Genomic DNA, 13,816 nt, shown 5'->3' with positions numbered 1-13,816 from the left:
ACTCGCTGACCGTGGCACTTGCCAAGGACAGACTGAGCTTGAGAATGGGATAGGGAAGAGGAGTGAGCGATTGGGAGTGGGGGTAGAGAAGTGATGCCCAGTGTCCAAGACGCTCACGTCTGTGAGGCACTATACTGTGTTGGAGACTACACTGTGTAGGCTCTACATGACCTATTAGTATTAAAGCCTGGTGTGTCGAATATAGGCTACTTGGCGGGTATGCGGACGTAATGAAGAACTAATGGGCTGACCATATGCGTGGCTTTGTCCCCTATTTATGTTCGTGGGCTTCACCAGGTACCTAGGAAGCATGTCGATAAAGTAGAGTGGGCCGAAAAAAAGGCGATATAAGAGAAATTGTTTAGTGAAGATATTGAAAGAAAAATTATGTCGATGTCAAAATGCTGATAAATCGGACGTCGATATAAGTGGATTATACTGTATGCAGACTGGCGAGAGGCAGTACAAAACAGCAGACTCACAAGGATTGTATGGATCTTTAGCCCTGTTCATGCAGGAGTTCAAGGCAATGAACGTGCTGATAAGCTAGCCGGCCAGGCTGAGATTAGCGGCACCATGCAATTAGATCCACCAACAGTCATGGCAGCATTGACAGCATGGTTCAACGACAACAGAGAGGATGAAGGCACCACTTCACACACAATGGATAGACTAAGGGAAGCTGGTGTCTCTAGAGGGACGGGGAGAGACAGCAACCTGTGTGGAAAAACCAGAAGAATATCTAACCAGCTGTTAACAGGCACGATCAGCAGGCAGACCCTTTCATAGATCCTGGAGAGGGAGGAGCAGCTATGGCATTGTGCCGCCTGCAATGATGCCTATTCTCCAACCAAGTAAGTAACCAACCCTTTCCATCTCCTTATATATTAATAGGTGTATGAGAATGTTTTCAGTAACAGACAAACAAAAAATAAAAAACATTTTTTTGGGTAATCACTGAAATCGTTGAGCACACTGATGGATACGCAAAAGGGTACATGTGGACTTTTTTAACAGTCAGTACAAAGATCTGACCCTTTGTTTTTGTTTGATAGGTGTTTTATTACGCCATTGTTGACTCATTTCTGGTCATGCAAGTGACATGATCTGATCCTAATGGACAACAAGTCACCCTCTAGAAAAATAGTTACGGCTGTTCAACGCAGTTGGCTCATAAGAATCAAAATGAGTTTGTCAATTTAGTTTTAATTTTAGCAAGTTTTACAGTACTTGCAACACAAATATGTCATACAAGTTCCAGAGACTATAGGTGTCAATAGAGAGTATCATTAATATAGAAAAAAAAAGAGGAGAGATGAGACTGATTGATGTTTGATGGGAAAGAAGGAGCAAACCATATCAGAGTGCTCGCCAACCACCTATGTTTGCTGATTTGTCTTAGTGCCATTTTAAATCAGATGAACATAATGAACTCCAGTAGCTGAGGTTAAAAAGGGGTGGGCGTGGGAACACACTCATCATCCTCTTGCACAGAGGCAGCTCCCTACCATAACTTGCTTTAGCCAAAAACGTAGGTTACTATGATTAAGCCGTTTCCCCTCTACATATTACCTTTGAAATTATACAGTTGAACCTACAGTGCAATGGTGAACCGTCCAGGACAATCACTTGTAAAAACAACCACTTCCCAAATAATTAACTTTACTCAGACGACATAAGAAATATTCTTCACACAAAGTTTTTTTTATTCCTTCATCACAATTTCATATTCATACATCTCCAGTCACACTGTACACTGAGCTATACATTTCCAAGACACCCAACGACTGGCAATGTTATCTCGGTGCATCAGCGAGAGAAAATACTTTGGCCGTGAAGTCATCGGAAGCAGTAACAATGAATGACTCGTCTCTGAAAAACAGAAAAAAAGAGATTATAATATACAACATATTTATATAATATAATATGCACAGTGGCTACTGCAGCCATTGTAGAACACTTTTTTTTTTACAGATAGTGATAAGTCATATAAAAGAAAACAACAAAACTCAAACAGAAACAAATGAGTAAAATACGATTGTAAACCGGTTCAGTGGGATGAAAACAAACATTTATGATCTTAGTAAATATTGCATCTGAAGCTACAAGAACACAGTAAAGATTGAATTATGATTATAGAGGAATTTTTAAAGTTCTGAGAGATCTTATACCCAACCATACGTAAACTGGTTAAAAAAATGAGTGACAGTGCACAAAACATCAGCCAAAAAAAAAAAGTATCCTGCATAACAATTCATTGCCTTTTACACTGCAAAGCAATAAGCTGTGTTTTTCTCATTTAAGGTTTGTGTTTCTGCAAGATAATCTTAAGGAGCTGACACACCTCAGCCAGAGGGTTAAAAAAAAAAGGTTGTCTTCAAGAATCATCTTTTACTTCTTCTCTTTTTGTAAGTGTTTTACGGCGCTCACAACTGCATAAGGTCATATGAGTGCGCGGGACACATTACATTTTTCAGTTGGTAGGAAATTTTGAATTTTGCCCGGGTGGCGGCCGAAGCCTACTCTTTTCGATTTTAGACCACCACGGGATCTTTAACGAGCGCAACTTGCACACAGGCCCTCCGAGATTTTTCGCCCTTGTCTTACTTCTTATAAAACAACAGTACCAATGATTGTCTCAGAAGACAATGCTCAATAAATCCATTTTAACAACCACAAAAACTGTATCTTTGTTTCACAGAACTTTCACTTTTACTCAGTTCGGTATTTATTTTAGCTGCAATCTTTACCTGGCTATGTCAAAATCCAAAATGCCTGCAGAGTGACCCTGCCACATCCTCATTAGCTGACCATTGCGTCCATCAAACTGCCGTACGCAGCCATCAAGGCATACAGTGTAGAGAATAGGGGAGGACGCAGACCAGCGGAGCTTCACGATGCCATACTGAGCAAATGGAGGAAAGAGAAGCACATCAACACAATGAGTCTCACAGCAGAGGAAAAAAAAAACAAAAAAAACAAGAGGAAAGACAAAAATAAATTTTGAGTGATAGTGCAGAAGCAATACAAATTATACTAAGCAGCACAAGCTTTATGGAATATAACAGAATTTACAACAATAAAATACATTTCCTTACTGTTAAAAAAACAAACAAACTCAACCTTATCATTGTCACTCATGAACAGATACATTTAATCAAAGGTCTCATAAATCAGCTTAACTAAGAGCGTCATGAGTCAGTTCAATCTTGAACAAAATACAGATATAAATTAGAGGTACAAAGACCACACCCTTTCAACATAATGTAGAGCAACAGTATAATGGTCATATGACAGGGGGGGGGGGGATGTTATCACAGAAAAGAACAAAAAGAATTTCACTGAATTCTAGACAATGACCTATATAGCTAAAGCGATAAACTGTTAGGTAAATGCTAAAAAGATGGCTATAATCACTGGAATAAAAATTGTGATTACCCACATAAAAAAAAAGAAAGAAATAAGGCGGCCTAGAATCTGAGAGAGACAATTACAATCAAAAGCTTTAAACGGGTGTTCTTAAAGTGTACAATAACAATGATGAAAGAAAAAGAAAACAGGCATCACAAACAGAAAAAGAGAAGAATTTAAAAAGTTACAATAAGAAAAAGGAGAGAAGCTTTACACATGTTTCTGAAAGTAAGGCATTTTCTAATCTTTAAAATGGCAAATTAATGACCAGAACAAACAAGACAGTGCTCCAACTGGGTGAATGTATGAGTTATTACTACACTCATAATGAAATGAAGGATGGACAGAAAGAGGAGAAAAGCCTCACCGGATGATCACATCTGTGCCTCACAGACTTGGAGGGCAGGTTCCAAATCTCCAGGTTACCACTCAGAGTGCCAGTGGCCACATACTCATGCCTGGAGAGGAGGTTTTAAAAAAAACAACAACTTCACTCTTAACATTTCACAGCTTGAAGGGCTATTGTTAAAATAAAGACATTTTTAAAATATTAATAAAAGCCCCAGTAAGATGCGATAACCTGAAAGTTTTTAGAAAAAACTTCAGTAAACTAGTGCTCAAGGAAACTACTTAATATGCCAATTAATAAAAGCTTGTTATACATGGTTATTTTACAACAAACAAACATATTGGGTGGTTAAAAGTCCATCCCCTGATGTAAAAGATTCATTACACAAAAACAAAGCCACATAAAGAAATCATGTATCAGGAGCGGGGAAGCAAGTAACAGTATTTATTTTGACTCTATCTTTTCTCTGAAAAAGAAAAAGTCATAAACTTACGCTATAGAAACACTAAAATTTGAAATGAATGTCACCATGGAGACTTCTTGTAGACTCACAGCTGCATTCAGGTAAGGAAGCAACAACTTACGTTTTACAGAACCCCACAGTCTCCACAGAATCCTCATCACCATCAGATTCTGTACACTTGAGAGTGGCTACAACCTGTCCATTGAGCAGAAAGGATATATCCATTGACAATGAGACACAAATATAAAAACAACCTGATCAACATTTCCCTTTTTACATTCTATTAAAACCTCATGAACAAGAATATTTGCACAGAAGACAAAAGTTGGTTCCAAGCTTAGTAAATACTGCCACAAAAGACAGACATGCTGAAATCAATTATAATGATTCAGCTGGAATTAAGACCAACATGCCAGAAATTCTTTTTTTAAACTCGATAAAGAAAACAAAAATCGAGCAACCACAAATACTTTGCAAACAGTAGACCTGCATGTGAGCCTCAACCAGATTGTCTGAAAATTTTGCACAACCCCCCACCCCCACCCCCAAAAGAGCTTTTGTGGGTGTCATAAGAAAGGACTTCCAGTAACGAGCGACCACCCCAACAAACACAACAAAGAAGAGACCTAACCCTGCCCCTACCCCCAAAAAGAACCTGCAACGAGCCTCATGTGAAAAGGCCAGCAAAAGTCCAAAATGAAAAACATTTTAAAAATTAAAAAACCACACTCCAAAACAAACAAGGCGTACAAGGAGCATAATATAATGGCCTACATCTACACATTGCTAGATCTATAATAATAAGGTTTGATACAATAACACAATAGAATTGGAATATGAATCCTCCATATAAATCTAGTAAACTAAATAAAACTAGATCAAGATCTTGTAGAACAAGTGAATTGGAACTAGATTCTAGGAATAGGCCTTGAACTAGAAATCCGCATCCGATTCCGAACAGAGGGGCTCAGCTGAGTCTAGATATTTAGATTCTAAATAAATAAATAATTCATGCACCTGATGAAATGCCTTTTACCAACATTAATATTACAGCACAACCTATGATAGGGTATGACACAATAGAATTGGAATATGAATCCTCCAATGAGGTCTATAATGATCTATATAAATCTAGATCTAGATCTAGATTCTATTATCTAAGTGAGTCGGACTGAAATGAATCCACACGATCTGAACAATTGAATTTGTCAACAAAGCGAAATTCAAAATGGCCGCTCGAGCACAAAACTGAAAGTAGATAATTTAGGTCGTCGTCCTTTTTCGTATTCCCATTTCTACTCAGGTTCTGACAATTATGTCGGAAACGCCGACATCGGCAGTCGGCACGAAAACGAAAGTGCCGACAAAGCCGACGGGAGAAAAGGGGGACGCTGGCAGTCGGCCAGGCCTCGCATTTCGCACATTGACTGATACAGGTGGGCCTAGCGATAGCATCGGCGGCCTCGCGGGTCGCGTCGCGATTGTCGGATTTCAGACGATTGTCGGCAAACATGCAGGTCTAAAACAGATACATTCAGTAAGATGATCTCAACAAACCACACTTTAGCATCAACACCCCCCCCCCACCCTCACACACACACAACTATGAAAACACTATTCAATTATTAAAAAAGAACAATTCAAAGCATCAAACGCAGTGTAAGAAGACAAACAAAAGCCCCCATCCCACTAACAATCAAGTCTTACAACAAGGGACAAATATATACATGAATGAGCACCCTTACCTTTCCATTCACTGTGCTGATTATTTTCACAGTCATGTCTCCAGAGCCAGACATGATCAAGGAACCATCATTGTTGTGATCCATACAAAAAACAGGTTCCTTGTGTCCGTCATGTCCTGGGGATTAGAAAATTCTTCAAAAATAATTGTGTGTGCGTATGTGTGTGTGGGGTGGGGGGGGGGGGGGGGGGGGAGGAGAGGCACCATATATATATGTCACAATGCGGTGGAATCAGGCGTTCTTCAGTTTTTTGGCATATGGAGTTACTGTAATAATCTTAATTAAAGCTTGTTTATTTTTCTTGTTTAAAAAAATCCCATCTATCATGAATAGAAGTTGAAATATGTGTGATACAAAGAGCAGGGGGGCCGCCTGGTGTTAGTGGCAAAACTTGTGAGAAAATGGCCACCAAAGCTTGGTGACTTGCAAAGCTTGAGTGTCCTTGGGAATTGCAAATTTATATTTGTTGTGCCTCTGATCAATGTTATTTTTAAAATAAAATCAACACAGAAATATGGGTTCCTAAATGGACATGAAATATGCTGAGCTAAAAACAGAACAGCTGAAAAAAATTGCCCAACCACGCGTGCCTGATACCGTCACGATGCCACACATATTAAATAATAAATGAGAAAAATGAAATATAGGCAAGGTACATTTTGTATCATGTTTCATTAAGAACAAGTGCATCAAGCTCAATAGAGTAATAGAAAGAAAACAACATATTGGACAATAATGAACTCACAACAACCAAACCTTGCGCTTGGGTTAATCAGAACTTCTGGAAGTAAATAACAACTACTTACACAACATGCACTCAGAAATAAGGCCATGGTCTAGTTACAGAAATGTTTAATTTCTTTTTTCTTGATTTAACTTGTGATCCACTATGCTAGAATGCTCTATTTATTGAGACTTCATGATTCCAAAGGACACAACGTGTAGGTCATAAAACAGCATAAACTGTCAGAGCAGGAAACTAAATAATAAATTCTTCTTTTACGCTTTTCATCTATGGCTCAAATCAAAACTATTCTGGCAAAACGTAACACGTGCTAAAGACTCACCAGATACTGTGAACACCGCTTCAGTAGATTTAAGGTCCCAAACCTTCACTGCTCCATCATCATAGCCAACATAAGCTCTCTTTCCTGTGAAAAAAACCCCCAAGAACACACTCACGTGGAATACAGCACATTCTGCTACATTATCTCATTCCATATCTCATGTTTCATTAATTCCTTTCCTGAACAGAAAAAAGAAAGGAAAAAAAAAAAAAGAGAGAGAGAGAGAGAGTGCAAGAAAAAAAGAAGAGTAGAAGGAATAAAACTGGTACAGCTTATAATAATAATCAACGTATTTTCAACTTTTCTACATTACTTAGCACGATAACAACTACATCCTTACCATCAGGCAAAATGCGTCCACACAATGCCGAAGGCCCATAGCCGACAAATGTCTTGCAGTCACCAGAGGGGATTTTCCACATCCAGACCTGCCCTTCTTTGGTCCCAACAAGAAGAACAGGAGCAGCCTGGTGCCACTGAAGCCACTGACAACACACGAGACAGCACAAGTGAAAAATACTGTGAGACTGAAATTTTAGACTTATATATGATAATGAAGTACGAAATGTAGGTAACAGACTATAATGAAAGCACTTAATGGAAAAATATGTTACTGTTACGGGTTGAAATAGTAAAATAAAATCACAGTAGGTGTAACTTCTCATTGACAGATACAATGATCCAGTTGGAGGGCCAGAATTTTCAAACTTTCGCGACAAGTTATTGTCAGAATGCTAAGATATAGCCTAAACATACGAAATTGGTTTAAGGGAATGTGACTCATTGTCAAACATGGAGAAAACCTGCATACCACAAGTTTTAATAGCCCTTTTTTTCACACGTCTCTATCATCAAACGATGCAAAAAACTTTGCAAGTAGAAATATGATTATTTCAGCCATCAAATCCTCATGGAACAAGCTTTTTTTATATATCTAAGAACAACTTACCAATTTATGTTCTCTTTAAAGTTTATTGTGATTGGCTGTTTTCAAAGAAATGATAAAAGTTTAAACTTGTCGTAATGGGTGAACATTACTTTCAGCTAAAGTATAAACAATGGTGGATCTTTTCAGCCTGAAACTTACCACAAGTATTCATGTCAATCTTTATATTATAGAAATAGGAAAACTTAAGCAGCAAACAATCAATGTTTAGCATGATGTTAATTCAATTGTAGGTGATTGACAACTGTCCAAATTTTATCAAAAGATGCCATGCTTAACTTCAAGGTTCTTAGATTACAAAGCCCTTCTGTCTGTATCCTTTTCGTGTCGGGTATAATAAGTTATAAATGCATTGTAATGAAGTTTTAAGTTTTAACTACAGACTTCACAACAGCAAACGTTGACCACAGTAATGCACATTACCCCAAAACATCAACAACAAATTTTTAAAATTAGTAGCTTGCTTCATAGTGTAAGAATTAAAAACAATCCAGATCACTTACTTCAATATCAGAGACCTCAAAAGACCAGACTTCAGTGCCAGTTTCCACCTTCCACACCTTTATCATACCCTTCATGTCAGCTGTAGCCACAAATGAGCCGTCAAAACTGAATCCTACGCTGACAACAGTGTCTGTGTGGCCTGTCATTACCCAAAAAATTTCAACTTTGATTTCTGTTCATGGATCAGTAATAAACATGAGAAAACAGACAAACAGGTAATGAAGTCTCTTTTCGTTTTTAGTTTTAGTAAGAGTTTTACGGCACTTGCAACACAATAAGGTCATATAAGTGCCAAAGGACCTCTTTTCAATGTGGTTTTGAAATATAAAGAAAAGAAAAGAAAATTTTCAGTTTTAAATAAGCAAGCAAGGTAATCTATAATAAACAAAGATAACTGCATAAGAGAGCATATATTTTAAAAAAGCATTGATCCTTTCAAATGTCTTCACACACTCCTACATGATGCACACACACAAACAAACACTGTCTCACACACACATACCAGTGCACTGGAACATAACTGATCCATCACGACTGTTCCAAACCAAGGCTTGGTCATCTTGTCCTCCTGTGATGACTAAATGACTGTTGACTGGGCTGATCTCAGTACAAATTACTGGAAATAAAACCAAAAAACCCAAACAAACTGCATGAAAAAGGAATCGAATACATATACGTATTGTATTATAATAGTCAGTATTATAGCCCTGGAAACAACTTACAACATGCATCAAACATGAGTAACAAAATAGAGATAATATTTTTACATTAAAAATAGAATTGACACAAAATTGAAGTACAGATATATTTTTACAAACACACAGATGGGCACACCATGCCACTGACAAAGATGTCTTCAAATTAAGTTCCGTAGTTTAGTTGCATGTCAAAAATGTCTTATTAGGGAAATTACTTAATTCAAGCAGCAGATAGCCCTATAGAGCTGGCAATGCCATCTAAAACTTCTACAAACTCTCTATATTCATATTTACTATAGTTAGTAACATCTCCACTTATACTAAGACGGCTTGATGTTAGCATCCCATTCAACATGTAATACTGAAGTAAGTAATATAGTTTTTATGACTTCCTTCTGCTACTTCACTTTGAAATGAGACATCTTCAAGAATATTGTAAACCTGAGAGCACCAAAAAAGTGTTAACAATAACTCTACTTCTACATGGACTGGTGAAAGAACAGTTCAGAAAATCAACCTGCATCATTGTGATGACCAAGAAAAGTGAGAGCGGAGTCATCCTGCACGGGTCCAGCAGCTGCTTCATCTGTGTCCATTTCTTCATTCTCATCAGCATCTTCATCTTCAAGAAAAACGAGTAAAATCAATAATAAACCTACGACTAAGATGTGCAGGAGGTACAAATAAAATAAATATTCATTACACAGAAAAAGAAGCGTTAAAACTAGGCATTGAATACTATCAGACATGAGCGTTTTTTCAATACAGCAGTAACTGACATGACCTTTATGCTCCCAAAGAGGTCTTTTGAAGTAATTTAATTTACAATCAATGGATGATGAATGCAAAGAGGAAAGAGCAATTATTATATGAGAGTGACTTGCATGTCTGCTGCCAGAACGTTTGCATGCCTTAGCTTAAGTGGTTTATTTTTATATGTGTCAAACACCATTTTGTACTGACCTCTCGAATAACAAAACTCATTAAGAACAAGCAAAAATTTTTTAATTCCTGTCATGAGCTCTGTAAGTGTGACGTCTGACCCTGATAAATTATGGTATTCTCTGGGTTTGGCCTCAATAGTGTACTGGAATATGTCAACTGACTTAAATACTCAGTATTGATGTTTCTTTTGAAAGAGAGCGAGAGACATAGATGTGCTGCTATTTTTCAGTACAAAATCAGTAATGAAAAAAATTTCACTTGTTTTTATCAAGGGGTGTTTCGGGGGTGGGGGGGAAGCATGTTAAGTAATGGAGGCTATCCTCACCGCGGGTGAGAATAAAACAATCGACCTCTCACCACGCGTGAGACTTGCCAGCCTATTCTCACCCAGTGTAAAATAAGATCTGTTTTTCTTAAATTTCGGAATACTGTCTATCGGTGTGGATGATCAAATAGACAAAAACAAAGAAAAAAGGACGTTATTGCACAAAAGTGAGCTAATTTGGTCGTCTACAAAGATGCTACGGCTATTTCACTTTTCGAATCGACCCGAACTACGCGGGTCACCATTTTGTTTTGCCCGAAAGTTCTCACGCTACTCCTCTCTCTCTCTCTCTCTGCAAGTCTGTCTGTCTGTCTGTCTCTCTCTCTCTCTCTCCCTCTCTCTGTCTGTCTCTCTCTCTCTCTTTCTGTCTCTCTCTCTCTCTCCCCCCCCCCCCTCTCTCACGGGCCAGACAAAATTGCATGCTTTCAACACAAGAGCGCTGGAACGTTTGTTCAAGGTGAACGCTACACTGGTTGGCCTATCATGGTGAGGCACACCGGGTGAGAATAACCAAAAGGCTCGCCTCTCACTAGAATAGAGGTGTCCATGAAGTACAGTCGAACTTGTCCTGACGGCCACTTGTACAAACGACCACTTTCCATTTCTCCCCTTGCGTTTTAATATAAAATTTAACTGTACAACGGGCACCTGTCCGACGAGACCGCAGCCACCATATTTTAACACACAACCCCTATCACACCAAACAAAAACACCTGCTTTGACGGCCAACTTAGTGACTCCATTACGTTTTGTCATAAATTGTGCATTGACCCCTGGCGTTGTGGGCGAGCTGTCATGAATCCAATCACCTGTCGTTGTTAATGTTAGGTAGTCCCTCCAGCCGATCATATTGCGTAAGCCCCTCCCACTGTCGCCTAATAATTAACAAATTTTCAGCTGCTGGTGAGGGAAGTGTGTGATCTCTCATAACCCATATTAGCCATAAGCCCCGCCCAGAACTCATACACAAATCGTAAGTGAGATGAGTGGTAACTGTTTACCCAGTCTTCAAGTGGTGGCGACCCATGAGCTTGTTTTACCATAGCACTCGGTCCTCCTTGTCTGACACATTTCGCTTTTTTGTCACCCTTGCAGTTGCACAAAAAAAGCAGGAACAAAAGAAAAAAAACAAACAAACAGCAAAAACAACAACAACAATATGGCTTTCTTGGGTTGGGACCTCAGAAAGGAATGGTTTGTTTTCTTCATCTTGATCAGTCCTGCCTAAGACAGCCACCTGTCTTATTTATACAGCCATTTTTCTCTTTCAATGGGCATGGGATATGGGTGGCCGTCTTACACAGGTTCAACTGTAAATTAACGGTTAAGAGATACACATAGAGATCAAATCTTCTTTTTGATGTCAAGCGCCATTTGCCGATCAGCGCGATCTTAACTTAAAGATGGCGCAGAACCATATGACGATCCGCAGAAAGCGCAGCCATCTCAAAATGGTCGTGACGCGCCATCACACACAAACAAACGATTTTGCAAAGTTCACAAACAAAACTCCGCAGAATTTATCATTAATATCAAAAATTAAAAAGAAAGGTTCAAGAGGACGCAAGTATCACTTGCCCATACAGCCTTTCTCTTTTGACTTTTTGCATTTCGTTTCTAAGTGCTTTGCTCCCCCTCTCTCTCTTTTTCTTTGCCACTCTCGCCTCTATGTGTGTAAATAAACAATATGTTGTATGTGTTTGTGAGTGTTTCCAAGCGATCGGCAGATGGCGCAATTCTTGCTTGCTTTGCACAATCTTAAGATCGCGCAGCTCTATTCATTTTTGGAAATAATTCGTAGATGGCGCGCCCATCTCGAGATCTGAGATGGCCGCGCTTTCTGCAGATCGTCATATATGGTTCTGCGCCATCTTAAGATCGCGCTGATCGGCATATGGCGCTTGACATTGATACTGTCTCAGACATGGCTGTAGTTATTCGCACAAGGTGTGTAAATACTATGGAATTGTATTCGCACTGGGTGTGCGAATACTATGAAATTTTATTCGCACAGGGTGTGTGAATACTGTGAAATTTTATTCCAACTGGGTGTGTGAATACTATGTGAATACTAGAAATATTATTCGCACAGGGTGTGAGTATACTATGTGAATACTAGAAATATTATTCGCACAGGGTGTGAGTATACTATGAAATTATATTCGCACCGGGTGTGTGAATACTATGAAATTATATTCGAACAGGGTGTGTGAATACAACAAGATATTATTGGCAGAAAGGGAGTTTCAAAAGAAGGATGGAAATTATCCAGATCTAGCATTTCCTCATTTTTCCTTTTTTCATCCTCTTTCGCGTAGGGACAAATATCATGGGATGGATCAAGAAATCTAGATCTAGTCTAGATCTAATTCTAATTGTGCAATGCGATACAAAAAAAAAACTCAACTCAAATTGGAATTCAAGTTGTGTATTGGGTCAATGATAATGACTCAAATTTCTTTTTTCCTTTTTTTCTGTTTTCCCTGCGCTAGAGACTACTAGAGAGAGAGAGAGAGAGAGAGAGAGAGAGAGAGAGAGAGAGAGAGTGAGAGATGAGTGCATGCTTACTTTAACCCTAAATCTGAAACAAGTTAAACTAGATCTGGAAGGACTGCCGTAACTAGCGACCACCCCATCAAACACAATAAAGAAGAGGCCTAGACCTAACCCTAACCCTACCCCTACCCCAAGCCCTCAATTCTGCTCTGTCTCATAGTGGTCGCTCGTTACGGAAGTCCTCCCCTAGATACTAGATCTAGATCATCTAGAATTCTAGATCTAGATTGTAGATCTAGAATCTAGATGTAATATAGATCTACATCTAGATCTAGATCTAGATTTTCTAGATCTAGATATCTATATCTAGATCTAGAAATCTAGTGTCCAGTCGTTTTAACATTTAAAGCCTTTGCCAAAAAAGTGGGATCCCGGGTGTGACAAACGAGGTCCAAAATCAACGTAGTAAAATGTTATCTTTGACTTGATCTAGAATCTAGGTCTAGATTCTAGATCAAGTCCAAACCAACCTGAGAGTCCAGAGTCATCATTTACATTAGAAGGATCCCCTGATCCATCGCCATCGTCATTGAGTTCGATTACTTGAATAACTTCAGACGGATCTATAGTTAAATCCCCCTCTTCTTGTTCGAAGTCAGCCATTCTAAATCCTCAATTTAACTTCACCACAAAAAGTATGACTTAAACTCAAAGACTGTTTTTGCTGTATCACCATGAAGAACACAAAAATAAAAACACACACTTGTACCACAAGAGGCACACTCAGTAGTAGACATACACACACACACGGCCCACGCTACACTTCCGGAAAGATTTTCTACGGTGCCGCAATGGTATTTTTTACCC

General features: G+C 38.7%; 1 protein-coding gene across 1 annotated transcript; it reads right to left on the bottom strand.

The window, feature by feature from the left end:
* Window positions 1-1,681: 1,681 nt before the first annotated feature.
* On the bottom strand, window positions 1,682-13,772 carry LOC101864303 (angio-associated migratory cell protein). The gene is made up of 11 exons (XM_005099900.3): window positions 13,480-13,772; window positions 9,701-9,805; window positions 8,988-9,101; window positions 8,485-8,624; window positions 7,376-7,520; window positions 7,036-7,119; window positions 5,969-6,084; window positions 4,345-4,418; window positions 3,779-3,869; window positions 2,751-2,905; window positions 1,682-1,872 (listed from the first exon to the last, which is right to left on the bottom strand). Exons 1-11 carry the CDS (start codon window positions 13,610-13,612, stop codon window positions 1,797-1,799), a joined length of 1,233 nt encoding a protein of 410 aa, XP_005099957.1. The 5' UTR covers window positions 13,613-13,772; the 3' UTR covers window positions 1,682-1,796.
* Window positions 13,773-13,816: the final 44 nt, after the last annotated feature.

The sequence above is a fragment of the Aplysia californica genome, unplaced genomic scaffold, assembly GCF_000002075.1.
Source record: "Aplysia californica isolate F4 #8 unplaced genomic scaffold, AplCal3.0 scaffold00229, whole genome shotgun sequence".
NCBI lineage: Eukaryota > Metazoa > Mollusca > Gastropoda > Aplysiida > Aplysiidae > Aplysia > Aplysia californica.
This window is presented reverse-complemented; position numbering and strand designations above follow the sequence as displayed.